This window comes from Scomber japonicus, chromosome 14 (assembly GCF_027409825.1).
Source record: "Scomber japonicus isolate fScoJap1 chromosome 14, fScoJap1.pri, whole genome shotgun sequence".
NCBI classification, from domain to species: Eukaryota; Metazoa; Chordata; class Actinopteri; order Scombriformes; family Scombridae; genus Scomber; species Scomber japonicus.
In genome coordinates this window covers 20257014-20279290 of record NC_070591.1, presented here as the reverse complement: position 1 = coordinate 20279290, position 22277 = coordinate 20257014, and the positions used below count along the sequence as shown (strand labels likewise).

Here is a 22277-nt window from a genome sequence, read left to right as displayed (position 1 = left end):
TTGTCATTTTTGCTAATGTAAAATAAACATGTGAACCAAGCATCTCAACAGCATTCATGCTAGCACCATTGAACCGACTTTAAGGCACAGATGCACTGGGTTGCTGTCAGCATCCATTACGTTAAGTTAGGATCTCTTTTCTGTGGGGTCAGCTTTGGTAGCAGGTAACCACTGTGTCATTGTCAGCAGCGTATTTCATCAAGAGTAGAAGAAGAAGAATAAGGAAAAAATAAAACACAAGATCTTCTGCACTTGTTTTCTCCTGAGAGTAGAATTCATCGAGGTGGAGGAAAAAACAAAACAAGAGCAATATGAATAATGAAATATGTGTCAGGAGAATGAGCAGCACTGTTGGAAATTGTACAAATTCAAAGGCAAAATAAGAGAATCGATGAAATACAAACAATTCACATGATAATTGGTTTAATGAAATGTCACTTTCGATTACATTGACAGTGATCAAGTTAAACACAATATTAAAATAGTAATAAAAACACAAAACACAATCTAATATCCATATTTAAGCAAACAGATGTACTGCTAATTATTCTAATTGTGTGTTATTCATGTGTTTATTCGGTGTGTTTTTACTGGAAGCAGGACAGTTTTTTCCCTTCGAGTACAGGTTCATGTTTAACAGGAAATATTCTCTGTTGTATATATCCAGTATTGGCTTTACTGTGTTCACAGCAGTTTTCAAATGTTTTTCAGGCAATGATGGCGATGACTTCCTGGTTTTGGGAATACGGAGAGGAAGAGTTGTTCATAAATTCAACCTTGGATCAGGCATAGCAACCATAGTCAGTGATCGACTCAACCACCAAATCAGCATCCACACTGTTGTATTTGGAAGATCCAAAAGAACGGGATGGCTGAAGGTGATTTATCAACATAAATTATTATCATTTTTAGAAATTAGGTTACGGGAAGACAAAGGGGGAACCACAAACCATCAGAACAGCTTCAGTGCTCCTTGGCAAAATGTCTTAAGTCCAAGGAACACAATTGGGGTCATTCTTAACAGGTCTCAAGCTAAATATGGGGGCGTCAACAGATGATTAAAAGGAGCGAATTACAATAGTTTTAAAGAATTTGAATAGCAATTAAAAGTGATCAAAAAGACAAAAAAAGATTTTGACTCTTAAGAACTTCAACAATGCTTCAAATTAAACTAACCAATAGTGAAAATTAACTGAAAGTGACAACTGCTCAAGCTCATGTCCACATATAATGGGGGTGTGATGGGGTAGCAGTTATCACAAAAAAGACATTTCTTAATTCTGAGTTTTTCATTATTTTCATACTGATCAAACTATTCAGTGACCCATCATTACCTGCATACAGTCATTGTTTGTCCAATTATTTATTCTGCTAATTCCTTTCATTTGTCACCCATTTTACACTATATCCACATGGACTGAACAGTAAGATCAATTGAAATCTATATATTTATCCTCCCCGGTGTCAGCGGTGTAGGCCAATAAATGGTGTTAAAATGATGTGAATGTTTTCTTGGAGCACATCAGGCTCCAGAACATTATTTCGGTCCACTGATCAGGTATAACAGGATGTTTGCAACATCTAAGTGCGGTTGAAAACTTTGGTGGAACAGTGAGATGCTATCCAGTCAGCGAGGGCGGAGATCTCTTTGGAAATATTGCCTTGAAGAATTAAATCTTGAAAAAAACACAAGACTATAGTTGCTAGTGTTTCTATTAATTGGACACTGATCAATCCGAGGTCATGTTTTTGAAAACTTTGGCAAGTCTCTAAATAAATTGGGCTCCCACACTGACACCTAGAAATGTAAGACTGTTGCTTGAGTATTGACATTTTGCTGTGTCTTCCTCAGGTTGATGGACAACGCAATAGGACTGGATCCTCTCCAGGACCCCTGGTGGGCCTCAATGTTTTCAACCATCTCTTTGTGGGTGGATATAATGAGTACACCCCTGAGCTACTGCCACTTGGCTCCAGGTTCCGTCATGGCTTTCACGGTAAGACTGCTACAGTTTCATTACAACCTAACACTGCTGTCTGCATTAAGAGCACTGAAGCTTGGAGTTTCTCCCAGGATCTCTGTCTCCTTGTAAGCAGAGAGGGAAGTGTGTAATGAGAAGGCCTGGACTAAGTGTGTATGAGACCAGAGCGGAGCTTTGAGGTTGATTGTATCTGCACCCTTAATAATCACTTCACACCCCACACAGTTGTTGCGCTGTCTGTGAATCCATTCCGCTGCTGATAAGTAACTTGAACAAGTGTACCATGCAAATAATCTTTGTCATCATCAACACCTTTTATGCTTTCTCTCAGGTGACCCCGTGTAGGAATGTATTCTGGAGCGCATTCATTGTGCCTGCTAATGTGTGGAGCTGTCGGACAAAATTGCCATAACAGTAATGATGACAACAGCTATGAATATCATCATAACCATATTCAGCAGTCTTCCCACTACAGCAATGAGGCTTGTTATTATAAAATGTCATGGCAGATCCATTTGAGGTGAACAAGAGCCTTTTATGTCTAAGGCGATTTTGCGTATTCTTATTCATGATCATATAATTCATTTTTCACCCTACCAAATAAAGCTTCGAAAAATCAAATCAGCGATGGCAAAGCATCAGTTTGCCCACGGTAGTTCAGACTGTCGCAGTCCCCTCGTATTGGTAAGCACTATCTGAGCCAGGCGACACTGGCGGAACCATAACCTTTCTGCTCAGGATGTAATGAGAACTCATGAGCGTCTAATCAGATCTGTGTGACCTTCCTCGAGCCCTAATCATGATGGCTGGCAGTGAACACACTGATAATGCACTTCACTCCCAGTTATCAACAGATCCACAGTCCCCTGTGGAAAGGTGGCAGAGGAGGCACTGTGGCTGCTGAAAAAAATCTGTCTCAATTTAAGCTGTTGACCAAATAACAAGAAATAAGGGAAGTTTGTCAGGTTTTCTGTTAATAGCTCTGATGTCATGGTGCTTTGATTCACACATTTTTTATTAGACTCTGGGTCATTCATTTCCATTTGAACCCTAGGATTTCTTATATTTAAAATATTTACATAACCCTAACGCTTTAAAACAGTTTGACAGTATTATAAGAAAATGTTTTCTGCAAAAAAACTACTGCAAATTTTACTTTTCAGGAAGAGTTATTGCTAGGTAGCTTCTCAGGTTTCTTGGTTCTGCTAGAAGAGTCAGCAAGTGTAGCTCACACAAATAAATAACCAACCCTTATAATCTTCCTTATGAATCTGCCTGGCTTTTCGGCAGTCTATGTTTGCAGTACCGCAACCATCACTTGAGTCTGCCAAGTAGACAGCATCATGCCATGAATATTCATGAATGAGCATGATGTTTTCCCCTGCATCCTGTTTATGCCAATGACTAAGGCAGCAGAGAAAAGGGAACCTGCATGTGCAGATGACTATGAGGCATTATATTTATAGAAGGCCCTGCGCTCTGCAGGTACAGGCCAAAGTAAATATTGTCTTGATAAAATTGAATTACAAAAGCAAAAAGCAAACACGATGAGGGAGATGCGTGATGACAGGGGGAACAGAACTTGGATTTTAAAACTCTGACATCTTGAATATGAACTGGAGAGGCTGCAGAGTTTTTAATATATTCAATTCAAGAGCTACTTTTAAATAAATAAATGCTGATTTAAGCATGTAGTGCTTAATAGGAAACCTGCTGTCATGTGATAAAAAATAAATAACTATGAAAGAAATTAATTTCAATCTCTTAAAACAATCTGAGCGATTTGTGCAGTTTATTGGTCTTAATTTGAGTCAGAAGCACAATTCAGATCTTAATCACATTTTTATCTACTCACCATTGATCTTTATACAAGGTAAAATAACGCATTTCATGTTTCCTGTGATAATTCTCCATCAGTGAAATGAAAGATATCCCTCTCACGTACATTTTGTCTTTGTGTGTTTGTTCTCTTTTAAAGGGTGTATTTTTGATGTGCAGTTTCGAACAAGAAGAGACAGAAAGTTCCAGGTGCTGGGACATCCTGCGGGACATCCAGCCTTCGGGCGCAGCGTGGGTCAGTGTGGAGTCACCCCGTGTGCTCATGTTCACTGCACGAACGGAGGAACATGCGTTGACTCTGGCTCATCTGTGTAGTAAGTGAAAATAAATAAACATTTTTAGGATTTTTTTTTGTTGTTGTAATTTTTCTGGTGTTATGATTTCACTCATGAATTACACACATGGGCCTTATTGTTGAGCTGAATGCACCCGAACACCGTGCATAATAAATGCATGAACACTTCAATGACCTATGGGAAATCAGTTACACAGTGCAAGTACAGTGAAAGGAAATGACAGTGTTTACAAGCTTTTCCCGGCTCCTGACCGTGTCCGTCTGCAGTTGCCAGTGCCCATTTGGATGGAAGGGAGCACTCTGTTCTGAGACCGTGTCTGTGTGTGATGTCGAGCACAGTCCCCCTCCTCTGTGTGCCCACGGCTCCACCTGCATCCCTCTCCCGAGTGGATACACCTGCCAATGCCCCCTGGGGACTGCGGGAATCTTCTGTGATAAAGGTCACACAGTCGAACCTTAACTGTATCATTATATGTGTTCTTTATTTATTCAATAAGGCAAGACTTTCACTGCTCAATTATTTAACTGCCTTATTGGCTTCCCCACTTAGCTGTGACAATCAGTGATCCATTCTTCAGTGGGAACCAGTCCTCCTGGATGTCCTTCTCGCCTATGAATATCAGACACAGGACTGTTCTGCAGCTGCAGTTCCAGCCGTTATCAGCTGATGGCATCCTCGTCTACACTGCACAACATCTCGGCACCAGAGCTGGTAGGACATTCAGTTCCATATCTGGAGGCAGCTATGTTTGAATAAATAAAGTATTATGTTCAGTGTGCAGAATGTCAATGTGTTGAAATGGAAGTACCAGTGTCACTATCATCTCTTCTTCTCCTGCCACTGTGGCACACATTATACAGAACAATGAGTGCCACAAAATGTAACCCTGATGCCTTTTTTTGTTCAGACACAATGACTCAACAAAACACAATAGAAACTGTGTACTTATTCTACAAATACAAAGTAGATGGAATGATGCAATCTTGGTGTAGCTTTCAGAAATCTCTACATTCATAGGGAATTATTCTTAAAATTGTATCTATTTCATGCTGAAGGACATGAAACTGTGCAGTAAGTTATGCATTAATAGCACCAGTATGTCACATGAAGGCTAGTTATATTTTGATTTAAACGTATTTTGTAATCAATACTGGAGTAGTATTGATCTCATTAGCATAACTTAATTGAATGTGTATTGCTCATAGGGTTCAAAGTAAATGTTGGGCAGCATTCTACTGACAGACATAAAACAAATTGAAGTCAGTTCACCAAGGTAACACAAAAACACCCCACCAAAGAATGCAAAGATAAATATAAGGGCTATCAAGATGAAAAATATATTGTTTTAATCATTAAATTTATATAGATATATATGCATTTAACTTTTCTCTAATCTTTGCTTATTTCTTGCAAAACACACAAAGCTTTTCAGGCCTCTGATGGATTCAAGAGAAACAATCTGACAGTTTTAGTGGAGAAAATCACAAACATTCAACCTGATGGCTTTATTTCTCTGGGTTCTGCAAAATCTGTTTACCACCAACTCAACACAATGGAAGTGAAAACGATTTTGTTTGCAGTTCTCACTGCACTTAGAATTGTTTTAAAAATTCAATAGTAACAAGAAGAAGTAATGGTTTCTCTGATAAATCAGACCCTGCTGTGAACAGTATTTATTGGACATATTTTCTGCTGAAGAAATAGGGGCCTAACCAACCCTGTAAAAATGTTCTTACTAATAAAATGCATTACTGCAATGCTGTTTTATTTTCTTCCTACAGGAGACTTCTTCTGCCTCTCCTTGACATCAGGGTTTGTCCAGCTCCGATTCAATCTAGGGGACAGGACCCATGTCCTGCAGTCTGCTGAGAGAGTGGACTCGCATGGTGGGACCTGGCACACAGTTATGGCCGGCCGTATTGGTCACAGAGGCTTCCTGAGTCTGGATGGCAAGGAGGCCAGAGAAAATGTGACTGGGGGGATGACCACCCTTGATGTTGCTACAGACATCTTTGTTGGGGGTGTGTCCACTCTGAGTTCAGTCTCCACAGACGCAACTGAGGGGGAACCAGTGGGCTTCACTGGCGGCCTTAGAGAACTGATTCTCAATGGGCGAGAGTTTGAGTTAAATGAGAATGGGGCTGTAAGCGGAGCAAACGTAGGAGACTGGGACGGAACTGCCTGTGGGTACAAGGTGTGCCAAAAGGGAGGTCACTGCAGGGCAACAGGAAGTGACTCGTTCATATGTATATGTCCGCCATCTTGGACAGGCCCTGTGTGTAACCTGTCTGTAAACTGTGTGAACAACAACTGCAAACAGGGTTCCTTATGCACTGCAGCTAATGTGACATCATATAAATGCATATGCCCCCTAGGATGGGGAGGGAGATACTGCGACACAGAAATATCCACTGATACTCTCAAGTTTGTGGGAAACTCGTATGTGAAATATTGGGACCCGAGATACACTGCCAGAAATTTAAAATACACACAAGTGTCTTTCAGCTTCCAACCGACCTCATATGACAGTTTGATTACATGGATGGGAAAGGCAGAACAAGAAGACGACGACTACCTCGCAGTTGGACTTGAAAGCGGACACCTCAAAATTGCGGTCAATCTCGGAGAGAGACTTACCCTCCCGTTAATGTTCAGAAATCTGACACTATGTTGCAACAAATGGCATGACATCACTGTATCTTTTAACAGCACAGTTATGCAGGTTTTCGTCGACAATAAGAGGGTCTATTTTAATGATGTGGACCCATTTGAGCGTTACGTAGCCTTAAACTATGGGGGTCAGCTGTACTTTGGAGGATTTGAACTGCACAGAAATGTATCGATAGTGACAACTGGATTGTTTTCAAAAGGTTTCGAGGGAAATCTCAGAAGTGTGTTTTTGTTTGAAGATACCAAGCCACTGCAGTTTGTTAAAAATAGTGAAGGTTTTAATGTTTATGAAGGTAATGAACAGTAGTGGAAAATGTAAATCACTGCAGCTGTAATACTTGAAAATATCCTTTGTGACTTGATCTCAAACGTATTAGTTGTGTTTTATTATGCCCTACGACTAGTCTTGCAGGTGTTTTAACGCTTGGCTGTAGTGTTTTTAAAGGTCAGTGTGAATGGACACATTTTACAAACATAATCTGATGTAAATTCATGTCTCTGTGCACTGATTGTTTTTGTAGATGGAGTCTAAAAATCATTAGAATAGTACAAAGTCAATCCAGTATTCAGATGGTTTTATCTTTAATATATTTACTGTACAAAGAAATATGAGAAGTTTTTTTTATAATCAACAATAAAAAAAGATTAGCTTTATTACGAACTGTACATAAACACACAGTGCAAAGGCACACTTCATTTCTAATGTATATTACAAGCCAAAATATACATACATCTTCAATAGAACGTAAGTAAAATAAAATAAAATATTTAAGCAATTTAAAAGAAACTGAATTGAAAACAAAGCTACAGTTTAGATCTCTGTCCTCAGTTAAAGGTGCAGTATGTAGAATTTAGTGGTTAGAAACTGAATATAATATTTGTGGTATCTGTGATCAGTAGGTATCATTAGGTAGGTAGGTTTCATTATTATATAATTACCTGAAAATAATAATTGTATTTCCCTTACCTAAATATGAGCCCCTTTGCATGTAAATAGGGACTGGGTCGTCTTTTTACAGAGCCCACCATGTTTCTATAGTAGCCCATAGCAAACAAACCAAACACTGGCTCTAGAGAGGTCCTTTCATGTTTTTCCACTAGCTTCGTGACCACCGGTTCTTCTGCATGCTAGGAAAGGGAAGGGAGGGGTATTCACTTAGCCACAACTTGCAACCTAACCAGTAAATGTCACTAAATCCTACACACTGCATCTTTAAATGTTTTTTTTGTTACATTCATGCCAAATGTCTGAACTTAAAACTTTTCACCAAATGGTCCACACTTCAGTTGTATGTTACCATGAGACTGAAAACATTAACTGATCGCTTGTAGTCAGTACAGCAGCTCAATATGAACAAGATATATACAATAAAAAGGTTAAAAATTTGAAATTGAAATGTTCCAAAATTGAGTTTGTCTGAAGAGAACACACGTTCTTCATAATCCCACTGAAATGATAGGTCATTTTGGCTGCACTGTAAATAACATAAAATGGAACTTCTAGTAAGAAAATGGCATATAAGCTGCGATCGGTGAATAAAACAACACAAAAACTCCACTAGCAGCCCAAGTAGCTGAAGTGGTTTGAACCAGTCAACACTCTCTAGCAGGACTTTTTTTTTAAATTAAAAAAAAAAAAACATAATTATGAGTAACTGTCTTTTGAACTTCTCCGTCCATTCTCATAATCAGAGTCCCGTCGATGTCTGTGTCTGTCCTTGTGACGGCTGCTGTAGTCATCACTGTGGTGTCTCTCTTTCCTCTTCTCACCATAGCGGTCCTCGTGGTGCCTACTCCTCTCTCTGTACTTGTCGTTGTGGCTGCGCTCATGTTTTTTCTCCCGGTCGTGGTGTCTGCTCTTTTTACCGTGATGGGTGTCTCTGTGGTGGCTGTGCCTCCCGTGGTCTCTGTCCTCTGTGTTTCGTGGCCTCTCCCACGGGTCACTGTATCGCTCCTCTAGACGCTTGTTGTCTTTGGCCAGGGAGGGAGGTCGGCCAGATGGCTCGGGGTAGCTCTCAGGGTACTGTGAATCAAGTCCAGGAAGAGCATGTGCAGTGCTATCCTGAGCCCACGGAGTACCATGGTTCTGATCCTGGGTGAGTGTAGTGGAGAAAGTGTTAGGAGGAGGACCAGGTGGGTAATTGTAGCTGCCAGGTACCTGAGGCTGTTGCTGCTGCAGTGGGAAAGGTGCAGCGCTGTTGTATACTGGGAGAGGTGGTACTGTTATTGAGTCGTGTTGGATTTGAGAGGCTTCTGTGTAACACGCTGTTTGTGGTCCTTGAACTGCAGAAGGGTATGCAGTCAGAGTTACCATAGCACCAGACTGGAACATGCCAGAATCTTCCTTCTCACTCACAAGTGATCGAATAGTTTGGTTTTGTTGCTCAGGTTTTTTCTCCGCCTGAGCCATCTGTAAAAATCCTTGGTGAAACGGTAGAACTGGATCATTTCTGCTGCTGCTCAACACAGGAACAGGTTTAGGACTCAGAGGAGCTGGGTGGCTGGTTTTATCCTTTTGTAGCACCATTGTTTTATCTTCATTCACACTGGAATAAGCAGAGGACTTTTTCAATATTCCACTTAAAGGAGGTTTTGAGCTATTTATGTGATCTGAAGCAGTCTGGGATTCTGCCTGCGACAAAGAATTCCCTTCAGTCGTTCCTTTTTCAGTTTCAGACAAAAGGCAGGCGTCGCCTTTGTTTGCTGCAGCAGTGCTACTAGTTTCAGTCCCACTCGGCGCTGTTGACAAGCTTGCCAGGAATGCTTCAGTCGATACATCTGGAGGCTTATCTTTCAGAGAGACGGACGCACCATGGGACACCGCTGCGGCATCTTTTACTGATGGGTTGTTAACAGCAGATGTATCAGTCTGGCTGGAGAGCTCTGATTCAGCTTTAACAGGTTTAGCTTCTTTCTTCTTAATGACAAAGCGCTCTCGGGGTGCAGCAGCTGTTGAACCTTTCAAGTTCCCACCAGTGGATGTCTCTATTTTTGGAGCCGGTTGGCTTTTCTGGGTGTCATCTGCAGCTGTTGAAGGCTTTCCTCCAACATCTGGTGGAAGAGGCAATTCTCCACCCCAACCAACTAACACACCAGGAAGAAAACGCAAAGGTTTTTGGGGTTCCTGATTGTTGGTCTCCTCTGATGCAGATGGTTCTTCAAAAGACTCTGTAATTGGCTCATCGACATCTTCAGTAGTGTTAAGTGGTTTGTCCTTTTCTTTTTTATGTGCAGCTGTCAACGAAGTGAGGTAAAATTTATCCTCCTCCTCCTCCTCCGTTGCTCGTGTCTCTTTTACGGAAACAGTGATGGGTGTGATTTCAGGGATAACCCTCGCAGTTGGGTTTATGTCCACAGGAAGGAAATCCCTTTTTGGTCTCTGGCGAATTATCAGTCCGAGGAGAAGGTTGGCACGGTTGTTTTCCAAACCTGTCAATTGATGAGATTTAGTTCAAAAGATCAGAAATGTTTACTTCACAGGGAGAAAGCAATAAGAGACAGGGGTTCTTTTGTATTCATGTTACCTGGCCCATCAAAGGGAACAAGCTGGTGTGGTACTTTTTCAGTGGCACCCAAAGGAATGAGATACATGTCCTTCACTTGTTTCAAGTTATTGGACACCACCCCAAAACGCCTACGACTGCTGAAGTAGGCATAAAGAAGAGTATAAGAGATCTCGTCTTCCTCTGTCTCAGGGGCAAAGCGAATCAGGCACACCTCCTTTAATAAAAGAAAAAGCATGTGTCAGTAAAAATATAGAAAAGTTCAAAGATTTGTTCCCTATAGATACGAGTTTTAATAGTTGGGAAAAAGTATTTCATATCTTAATCTACATTATATTACAGTAAGAGCTGTGTGATATGACCAAAATCTCACATCCAGATATAAAGGTTGTTTCATATCCAGTTAACGACACATATCACAATATAGCACATTTTCTGCAAGTCATTTCTGGTCTTCATAGTCTTTCCACACACTGAGCAGAGCAGAGAGACAGCAGTGGAGAGTTGGACAGTTGAAGACAACTACACTACTTACATTACTTTAATTTCAAATCATGAAAAGTATTTATGTAGAGTGTGTGATTTACGACATAATGAAACAAACAATAGAGGATAATATGAAACAAGATTATTTTTTTCTATCGTCACATGATATATACCATGATATAATACAGCCCTAATTACAGTTGGTTGGATACCTTTAAAAAGGAAGTTGTCAAAAACTCACCTTTGTTCCAGTTGCACGAATCTTCTCCAAGTAGTCCCAAACTGTCTGCGGACTTATCCTCCCGCCAACTTGAACGCTGTCTGGAAGGTCCTATTGAACATTTTTTAACAAACTTTACTAACAGGAATTGTGATGGACAACACTACGCACCAGCTGTTCATATTCTAAACTTGTTCATTTGTTTCCACCTTACCTGAGTCAAGTTGTCAAGAATGCCTGATACAGGGAAAGCTTTGGTCACAAGCTTTGCCACAGCGTGCATATGAATAAAACCTCGCCACATGCACTTCAAGTTGGAGAGGAAAGCAGCCTCTTCATCTCTTCCAGGTTTATGATCCGACCTGTGACGATTGAAGCGGCAATTAACCATCCGTCCAAATATAGGTTGCACACAAGAACCATACAAAGTGTCAGAAATGACTGCTTACCTTCCTTCGTAGCCTGACTGAGCGCTGCGGAGGCTCTCCTCTAAAACGGTCAGGTGCAGGTCATCATCGGTTGCAGGTGGTTTTGTGCTCTTTGTTTCATCTGCTTTGGTGGACTGCCTCCTAACCACTGTAGTAGCAACTTTGACCACTTTGATCGGTGATTCTTCCACAGGGGGTGCCATACGACCTTATGGGGACATTTTAAAAAAGCACAGCAAGTCGGTAACTTAAGATAATGAAGTGGCATTAAAACGTCGTTTTGTGACTGAGATCAAGATTTATACCTGTGCATATTTTGCAGTGTAGGTCAAATAAGTGAGACTTGTGTTGGTTGGTAGTGTCTTTCTCTGTCTTGGTACTCTCTTCTTTCATTTCTGGGGTTTTTGGAGGTTCTGCTGAGACTTCTGTCGCTTTGGGGGGAGGCTCAAGCTGGAAAAAAGAAATTAAATTAGACACCTCATCGCCTTTTACTTGCGACTTCATAAAGGTACACCTGTGCAACCTAATGCAATCCAATATAACAGTGCTGCCAGAAAGGTGATAATTGTACTTATTAATGAGGTCATAGTGGGTGGTGTTGTACTGGATTGTATTATCTTGAAAAGTATTCCTAATATTATGCCCCCCCCCCCTCAAGTATGCACACCAACATCACCCACTACAACCTCAGTAATAAATATCAAGTAGAAGTATCACCTTTTTGACAATATCAGCAAGAACTGAGAATGTATATGCTTAATAAATGCAGAATTCATGGCAGAGCTGTTGTATTGGACTGCATTAGACTGCACAGGTGCACCTAATGAAGTGGCCACTGAGTGTAATGCAGTGTTCATGTTTAGCTTGTGGCTTACCTCTATAGGTTCAGATGCTTTCACTGGTTCTTGGCTCTCAATTTCAATTTCCCCTTTGTGTGTAATCTTAGTGATTGGCCGTCTCTCTGCCTCTCTTTGCTCCTTTTCAATCATTTCAATTGTCTGGAAAAATGAAAAAAAAAATGTTAAAGGGTGCTAAAATATCTCCAACATGGAAGATATTAGTTAAAATATTACATTTTTTGTTTAGTAAGAACTGAAAAGGGCAACTACCTGATGATCTTAACTTCACCTAAGAACCATTGGGCCTCATTCACAAACAATGCAATATATTTCTTACCTGCATTTATAACTGCCTCACAGCATGCATATACACAAATGATGAAGCCTGGCTGTCTTAGAAAATGTAAACACACCTTTTAACTAAATGCACAGCATATTAAAACTGCACTCATGAAAAAAGCTCTAATAGACAATATAATATTTAACATTATATTTAAAGTGGTTTATTTACTAATGCTTTGGCCAAATGTATTAAATAACTATGAAATAAATTATTGTCATAATTTAAAATATACAACCATATAAACTGAGTTTCCGAAGTGGCCAATGATTGCAATTTACCTCCAAGCAAGTGCTAAGATAGCATATCTAGCCTTGCTGGAAGATACTGCAGCCCGTGCCTTCAGGAGAGGGCACATCTTCAGAGGCTGACATAACATGTTAGCAGAGAGTGACGAATCTCTTATCTGTCGTTCCCAACTACTGAGAGTTTTTGCTGCAGCTATGCTATTCCCTGGAACAGCATCGAAGTCATCAGACACACCAATCACACCCAATACCTTCTCCTGTTCAAGTCCTGTCTCTCATGAGTTTTCTGACTACAGGCTCATTTCAGAGGGAAATAGCAGATCAGGCTGGGATTTTGCAACCTTCTCTGAGCCGTGCCATCCCAAAGATTTTAAATGGCATCACAAGAATGACCTGACCATATTAAATTCCCTCATGATGAACATCAGAGTAATGTAAAGAGGGGGTTTCATGGCATTGCTGGACTATTAGAGCAATTGACTGCACCCACATGTGCATCAAAGCTCCATCTACCAACCATCCGATTTATGAACTGGAAAAATTACCATTCCATCAACGTACAGGTAATCTGTGATACTGACTGCCACATACTCAACATTGTGGCCCGCTGGCCAGGAGGTACCCAGAGCTCCTTCATTTTACAACAGCACAGTGGGAAAGCATTTGGAAGCAGGGGCTGTGAGAGATGGATGGCTTGTTAGTGAGGATCTTTTATGTGGGCTATTAAATCTAATCAATCTATTCTGTTTATGCTAAAGTATTTTATAATGTCTACATTACTGGGGATATGGCCATGGCTGATGACCCTATTTGTCAATCCCGTAACCCCTCAAGAGGTGTGCTACAACCATGTCCATGGCCACATGTAAAAGAGCGTTCCTTTGGGCTGCTCAAGGGCCATTGGATACGTCTGGACACAGCTGGTGGCAAACTCCTTCATACCCCAACATTGTAATGGCTCATGGCATTCCTCTACCACCTGGAACAGAACCACAACTAGACTGCAAGCCACATGATGCACCTCCCAGTACTGCTGCCATTCAGGCTTGCCATGACTTAATGCAGCGTCTCTAATGATGTTAAGTTAAAATGCCTAATTTTAACTACTGTCATGAAAATGACTTCCTTCTTCATGACACAAACAGGTTATGACACTGTATCTGGAGCTTATCTGCACAGAAGACTTCAGAACATGCACTTATTTAATAGTGAGGACATCCAATAATTTTTTCAGCCTTTCATTAATGTCTTTAAAGCCTGTTGCTACAGGCTGGTTGAGGGCGTGGGCATGCTGACGAGATTACTGGGCTGTGCATTGGGAAGTGGACTGTGTGGCTGGCAGCTGGGAGTGAGAAGGCGATGACATGTCATCCTCCTTTCTAGCATCATCTGGGCCTATAATTTAATTAAAGTTTTGTTTGCATTGCTATTTCCATGTGAGTAAAATGTAAATATTATTTGGACTGTATTGTGCTTGTTGATTTCAAAAACAGGAAATTGAAAATATCACTTTACAATTATGAAATAAATTACCTCTAAAAGTGAAAGTCTTTGCTGGATGTCATCACTTTCACTTTCATTTCTTGGAAGTATCCCAATTATGGATGTCTGTCCAATAATTACGATAAGTGTCTCATCTTGAACTGTCAGATCAGGTGGTCCCTGTTCTCCACCTGTTTCTTTCTTTTTAACCTGAGCCACAGTCCCTATCTCAGGGGATACATCATCACTGCCTCTGTTATTGCAGCCCAAGCCACTTTTTGTTTTATTTTTAAACCATCATCACTCCTGAGAATTCATTTTCTAAGTGATGAAATTCTTCTGCTTTTTCAATTTAGGAGCCATGTGTCTCTCTTAAAACAAATTCTCCACTTTCTCCATTATACACCTCTACGCATACATATTTCCTTATGTAAAGCAATAGGGGCTAGGCAGTACGCTGTGATTCTGATCCACTAACATATGGACAGTGGTATTAACTAAATTGGCTGGTGAGCATGTATCATGAATTCAACGGTTATTTTGTGCTTTAAGTAAGAACATTTCTATACACATGCTAGTGAATGAAGCCCATTGTATGCCATTTGTTTGAATTCATGCAATAGGATTTGAGGGCAACTACAGAAATTATCTGCGCATTACTCACATGTCGATTCTCTCTTTGTCGCCAGGCAGCCAGTTCTTTTGAGGCCAGTTCCTCGGGACTCATTCGGATTAGATTAGCAGGAGATATTTCCCCCTTGAGAACCCTCTTGAAGAGGACCTAAAAAGTGCAATTTAAATAAATAAAAGAAAACAAGTGTAAGTAGCCTTGTATTAAACAGGAAATACAGCACTGACAAATTTGCATGTAAATAGTACAAAACTGTACTTACATTATTTTTAGTATCTTTGAGGTTAAACATTAAGCTTCTATACTTGTTCTTGTATTTGTTTTCAGTGTCTTTATATAAATGAAAAAGCTCTCTCTCCGTCTTCTTGGCAACTTCAGAGGCTTTCTCCACTGAGACCTTCAAATCAGACTCCTTCAACCTGCAATGTAGAAAGCCTCACATATTTGGTACACTTGTTTGTAAAGCTTTAGAATACATAGGCAAATGCACATTTTAGCATTTACACGACTACAACTTTAAATAACTCCTACTCAGGAAATGCCTACCTCTGAATAAGGATTTCTTTGAGAGATTCTCGCACACTCCGCCTAATTTCTTCCACAGATGCGGGTTTCTTTGAAGATGGAGTCTTACTTCTTGTCTCTAGTTTCATGTGAACACCTTTGAAGACAGAATGACAAAATATAATGAGCAGTATCTCCTGAATGAGCAATGTAATGAGATGAATCCAAAAGGATGACGAAATATTAAAGATTCGACGCAGAGTTAACAACGCACAAATGTGACATACATGCTGTATTCTAATCTGTAACAAAGGTCACTGGTATTTTTTACTCTTGAACAAAGAATGTAAACAAAATCCGAGTTGTAGATGATTCATCCCATCCAAAACAGAACTGACACAACACAGATTGCTTACAGCTATTTTATGAGACCTTACAGATCATCTCCCTGATCTTTCTAAAATTATGCTCAACAGTATTTCAAAATCCAAAAATGTCCTCCTAACACTGTTGACATTTTCTGTGAATTATGTTTGTAAATACCAACAGTGTCAGGGTTTTGGGGAGGTTATGACTACATCAGGCTGTATCAAGTTTTAAACCTGGCATCAACATAGGGATAAATAGTTTTTTCAAATGTTAGTTTATGTGCTTTTTTTCTAATGAGGTGCAGATATACAGTGAAATCTGTCACATTTCTTTCTGGACTGGCACTATAAATATTTATGAACATATTTAAGTAATAGACACCTGTAGCAAACTTTTAGATTCTTTAAAATATTAGCAGTGACATTGAACCATGAAACCAGTAAACCCAGTCTAACCATGAACTTACCTCAGCATATTAGAAAAAGCCAAAAGTATGATATATGTATTTGTTTTCCATAACAACCCTTAAAGAAATACCTGTTTTATGAGCTCCTTCTTTCGCATCTGTGGACTGCCTTCTATCAGGGTCCTGTTTTAGCAGAGAAATGCAAAAGGCCCAATTATTAATGCTGCAATATATTTAGAAATCATATTTTAACAAAACAAAACAAATAAAAACAGGACAATATCACATATGAAATGTTAAACCATTTAAAAAAACAAGTGAGTTTTATGTGACAACCTGTCCTAAAGCTTGGTGAGTACACCGTGTTAACCACACTCCCATGTGAAAGCCTTCTGTGCAGGCAAAGTCAAAGCAAAAAAACAACAAACCCTTGTTTAGTGGTAACACTGGCTATGATTAATATCAGAGGATGAATTAGCTGGGGGAAACACAACAAAATATCCTTTTTAAATAAAATTACATTTACATTTCTTTAAAACACAAACAGCTTCATTAAACAAACACTGACATGACTTACCTTTCTTACTGGTCTGACTCCCCCTGATGTAAGTGTCTGGGGGGGTCCTGGCTTAGGTTTAGGCTTGGGGGGCAGTTTATGGTCCTGTACTTCAGTTTTTACTTCTGGTTTGGGTGTGCTCTGGGCCTCGGGCTCCACCTTTGTGCTTTCCTCCTCACAGCACTTCAAGCACACGTACATCTGGTCCTCCTCCTCCATTTCACGCACTTTTGTCAGGTCAAGGCCAACACAGTCGCCGTGGAACCAGTCGTCACAGCGACCGCAGCCTACCATGAACCTGAAAAAAAAGTCATGCCATTTTTAGAAGTGTGTTTGCAAACGATCATTGTCAGCACCTGAATGCACTCTGCCACAGAACAAAAACTGAGAGCAATATTTAAATGCCTTTTTTTGTTTATTCAAACACCTGCTCATTTAAAAGCAACCAGAGCATTTGACTAACGCAGTCCCAGGGTCTTTTGTTTAATAAAGAGATTTCCTCCTCAGACCACATCATTGTGTAAATGCTGTGGCTCACTGGCTTTCAATTCCAAACAAAATGCAATATATTGAATGATTATAGCTTCTCAAATGGGACATTTTTCCTTTTCTTGATGTTTTGCACTGCTCATCACATCAACAAAGCAATTTGAATAATTCACGTTGTGATCTAGGAAACTGTAATGGGCATTTTTCACACTTTCCTGAGTGTTTTACAGATAAAACGATTAATCCTTTTATCAGGCAAGTAACCTGCAGATTAACTGATAACTAAAATCAGTTTTGGTTTCAGCTTTTATCATCACATCTTTTGTTTAAATTCTATGCTGCCATGAGAAAAAGTGATTTAGTGTTGTGCACAAATGGAAAAAAAACAATTGTCAAATTAAAAACCTTTTTCTATCAAGTTATCCCTAGAATACACATTCATTAAGTCTAAATAATGAAATGACCTTGACTGGAACTCTTATATTGTATGTCCCTATATTTAGGGGAAGTGCACACTTACATGTTGTTATGGTGCTTCTTGCACAGACCACAGCAGTTGTTTCCATCCCATACAGTCTCACTGTTAGCAGGCTGCTCATCAGTACTTTCCCTCTTCACAGCAGGAGCGTTATCTGGGATAAACAGTTGTGGCTCGTCCACAGAGATGCTTCTCGTACTTTTACTTTTTTGTCTTTGAAGGATCTTTTCTGGCTTTTTTATTTTAGACTTTTCTTGCCCTCCTTCTTCAGGTGTTTTTAAAGAATGGCCTGGACGGCTGGGAGTCGGTTGAGCAGTCTCAACTTTGGGGCTAGTGTGAGAATGAGCAGGTTTGGTTGGACCCTGCTGATCATTAACACGGTTGCCAGATGCTGGGATCTTCTTGCTTGTAGGACTCAGGGTAGTTGTCAACTTTGGCTTCGATTTAGGATCTCCTGTGCCTTGTATCTTTTGCACTTTAGTAGCAGGCTCACTTGGGGTGTTATCTCCAGGCCTTTTTAAAGGTGTAATGCTTTTCTTTTCCTTTAGAGATTTAATTTTGTGCAGGTCTCCTCTTTGGATGGCTTTGGATGGCATATTTTGTGACACTTTAGATCCCTTAATCATGTTGCTTGGTTTACATGAAACCAGAGTCTTATTCTTATTAGAATTCAGTCCTTGCTTAGGCTTAGGCTGAGGCTGATTTTTGTCCACAGTCTGTTGCTCTTCCTTAACATCAATCTCATTACTAACAGTAGTTCCATTTTTCTCATCGTTTTGTGGCTGTTTGATGTCATCTTTTTCTTTATCGTCTGGCTTGTGCTTTTCAGATGCACTCTGATTGTCAAGTGATGTCTCTTGTGTGCAGGCACTTTCCAGTACAGTCCCGTTGGCTGTCTGCACGTCATTAGGATTCACATACGGTCCAAGCCCAAGAGGTGCCTCATCAGCAGAGCTCTTCTCACTTACATCCGTCACTGCCACACTCTCAGGTACGGGATTCTGTACATTGACAGTATCATCAGGCAACACGGCAAACCCTACGTCCCCACCATATGTCAAACCTTCCGCAAAGCTAGCGTCAATATTTTGTGTGTAAGAGGGTCCTGGAAGTAACTCAATCTTAAATCCTCCAATTGTGACAGTCAGTCGTCTCAAAACAACTGAAGGTTTTAGCCATAATCCACCATCAAGATCATTTACATTGATACGCCCTCCCATGTTTAATTCTTTCTTCAGCTGGGGGCCTTTAACTCCTTTCTCAATCAGAAAAGACTTCTGTAGCCTGTTGGCTGGTTTCCTTTCTGGTCTTCCTCTGATCATGGTGTTGGTGGGTGATTTAGCAGGTGGTGGACTGCCACTTTGTTCTGTTTTAATGAGAGGAAGCAAAACATAGAAAAACGTGTCAACCCATGTTTAATTCACAGGTGTCATGTAGTGGACACGGGAATCTAAATAAACACAGGCTTACCTGATTCTAAATTACAAGGACGTCTCCTTGGCCTGCCAACAGGCCGCTTTACTGGTGTAGTCTCTGCAACTGTCAGTTCACCGCTGAGCCCTGTGGATGCTGAACCATCATCGAGACCTGCCACAAAAACCAAACAAAGGAAGTTTATCTTCTAATGTATCTGTGTAAGGGACAAATTATTGACTAGAGAACAGTCTTAAACAGCAGCAGCCAATCACAGCAACTTAAAAGTAATTTGTCTGACACTGGCACATCAACAAACTCATTCTTGAAATGTGTAATTTCCTTCACCTGTTTCATCTTTCCGAAATACAAAACTTATTCACTAAGAACAAATAATCTAGTAAAACAAATACTGTTTGAATTTTGTAATATCTAACTGTAATTATATTTCTTAACAATGACATCAAAGTGTTAAATGTGTTCATACAGGCATTTATAACAAGGTCAGGATTTTACCTACTTATCTAAATCTAAGGACCCATGTGGTTTCCTTTTCCTATCACCTAAACAGTAAAATCAAGATCTGAGCACAAACATCACAGAAAACCATCACTGCTGAAGACTGAATGAGCCATTTCATGCTCAACACTATCTGCATGTGCGTTTTTGCCAGTTCATTGTGAGTAGCTTTTTATAACGTCTTAGGTGATAGAATATGTTACTTTGATTTTGAATAGAGTCAAAATATGAAACCACATTTGGATTTTTTTTTTTTTTTTACACACTTGTTCTGTCTGTGGACCTGTGGACAAACCTGTTGAGCCAGCAATTGGAAAAGTGGAGTCCTCATTGTCCAGCAGATTGAACTGAGCGCTTGCACATCCAAACATGGGATCTTTGTCACTGAGCATGTTCTTCAGTGAATCTTCTAGTCGGACACCTGTCCCAAACTCATTACTGGCTTCACATTCCAAGTTCTGGCCTATTATCAGGGAGTCATCCAACTGGTCACTGGGTATTAAATGGTTAAAGGTGTCCACAATATCCATGAATGCTGCTGCCTTCCTGTATGGAAACAACGCAAACAGAGGAAGAATATTTATTGACCAAGTATGTTACAAGGAATTTAACCCTGATTCAGTTTCTCTAAATGTACTCAAACATGACACAACAATGTTCAGAAAGATATGCAAGGAATGTCAATAAACAGGTGAAACCATCATGTTACACTGCATGGGAAGCAGGCATTTAACAATGTTTTTTATGCTTAATATAGCTACTATAGATACCACAGGCATCATCACAGCAGTGCAGAGTGCACTTCACCAGGCTCAGGGCACCACTGTGGTCTAATCTAAACTGAACATATCTTCAATCTTATCTGAGGCAAAACTACTATTTGAGAAATTATGTGCATGTATGTACAGCAAAGTACACCAATAATTAAGTTATAGAAAGTGCTTGTGTATAGTCTGTAGACGATAACTGTCATGTTTGATAAACATTAGATAAATGTAATAGTTGTTATACATAACTTGACAACACAGCTTTAAACTTCTCTGTTCTCCTTGCATCAGCTGTAAATGCTAAATGGATGCTATCCTCCAGCAACGTTAGGACAACGTCGATAGTGGGACATCGATGTTTACATCTGGGCATTACCACACATCTATTCTTATAAGTGTTCGTGAACTATTCTTTTTTTTGCAAACTTAATGTTAAATGGTCTGTAATGTAACGTCTGGCAAGCAAATAAGTTAAGTTGCACCTGAAACAGGCCAGAGCTTAATAGTGTATAAACACAAACTTCGCTAAATTAGTTTGCAGTGAGGTGCATGTTACTTGACGGCACTATTTAATTTCACCTGATATAAGTTCATGTACACCAGTTTATGCTGGTGCCACAGAGTTGTTTGCTAGTTAGCTTGCTAGCATTGCACTGCTAACAACAATCCGCTGACATGTTAGCAGGCTAACGCTAACTTGTGGAGGAAGTTGCCACCCAAGGCAACTCTACACCTAAAGCGGCTGCGTTAGCTCCGTTTGCGCGCTAACAAAAAACGCGTGTTATAAGAATTGCATAAATATGTTACACAAAATGCGTTAAATACGAAGTCAAGACAGCTCGGTGTTAAATATGTCAGCCAGGTTGGCTAGCTCGCGTTAGCACAGGCCTTAGAAACCAAGTTTACTTGTAGCCTGGATGCTGCTACTGCTGCTGCTAGTTAGATGATCACGCCCACATGCATCTCCTTCAACTTTTGCTGTTAGATATTTAGGGGGCTTCATATTTACAAGACTCTTACCCCTTTGCACTGCAACGCCGTGTCCAATTCCTGTAAGGTTACATACTAGCACAGCAGCTCTCAGTAACTTCCTCTAATAACTCTGCCGTCATTCGTCCCGTTGCTGCAAAGCCCCTGACAGCCAGCGCTGTTTGTCACGTGGCTTGTGTTTATAGGTAGCACAGCAACAAAATGCACACACACAACACATAACACACACATCTACATTACTATTTTCAATATTTACACTTTTATGGAAAACGTTCAGGGAAGTTCATTGTCATTATGAGCAAAATGGGCTGTTTTTGGTCCACTTTTCAATTAGTAACCGCCCCCCAAAAATATTCCTCTTATTCATTTTTAGCCTGTTTGAAAAGGCTACTTATTAGAAACAGTTAATCATGAGACTTAACTTTTTTGGAAACCACTTTAATTGTATACCAACTAGATAACGCTGCGGTTGTCTTTTTTGGTGCGTAACAGCGACTAGAACTATCTACATCAAGAGAATGGGTCAAGCATTTTCTTCTATTTCTGTGGAGCCCCAAAAAATAAAAATAAAATAATTTTTGATTTTTTTTTTCTTCGTGTAAAATAAGACACATATGTAGTCAACAGGTTTTTCAACCTAAAGGACGAGATCACAGTTTTCCAAGTCTATCCTAAGGCAATTGTTAGGTGCACACATTGTCATATCAGTTCCTCCTGTTCATACTGACCATAATGCATTTTCAATGTAAATGATGGGGCACAAAATCCAGTCCTCTCATGCAAAACCATCAAGACACAAAAAGGGCAGTCACAAAAAAGTCT

General features: G+C 40.0%; 2 protein-coding genes across 2 annotated transcripts in view; one reads left to right on the top strand and one right to left on the bottom strand.

Annotated features, from left to right (window-relative positions):
* eys (eyes shut homolog) overlaps window positions 1–7193 on the top strand; it is a 152644-nt gene extending 145451 nt beyond the window's left edge. Inside the window, exons 45-50 of the mRNA XM_053332550.1 lie at window positions 712–878; window positions 1853–1997; window positions 3961–4135; window positions 4384–4556; window positions 4667–4828; window positions 5899–7193. Of these exons, the coding sequence (XP_053188525.1) occupies window positions 712–878; window positions 1853–1997; window positions 3961–4135; window positions 4384–4556; window positions 4667–4828; window positions 5899–7094 (2018 nt within the window). The 3' untranslated portion in view covers window positions 7095–7193. The remainder of the gene's footprint in view (window positions 1–711; window positions 879–1852; window positions 1998–3960; window positions 4136–4383; window positions 4557–4666; window positions 4829–5898) is intronic.
* Window positions 7194–7682: 489 nt separating this feature from the next.
* Window positions 7683–21573, bottom strand: phf3 (PHD finger protein 3). Its single transcript, XM_053332552.1, has 16 exons — window positions 21486–21573; window positions 19994–20244; window positions 19237–19353; window positions 17809–19132; window positions 16821–17097; window positions 16375–16426; window positions 15511–15625; window positions 15227–15383; window positions 14998–15114; window positions 12300–12422; window positions 11730–11874; window positions 11446–11632; window positions 11211–11358; window positions 11018–11107; window positions 10312–10507; window positions 7683–10216 (listed from the first exon to the last, which is right to left on the bottom strand). Exons 2-16 carry the CDS (start codon window positions 20226–20228, stop codon window positions 8433–8435), a joined length of 5067 nt encoding a protein of 1688 aa, XP_053188527.1. The 5' UTR covers window positions 20229–20244; window positions 21486–21573; the 3' UTR covers window positions 7683–8432.
* Between the last annotated feature and the right edge of the window lie 704 nt (window positions 21574–22277).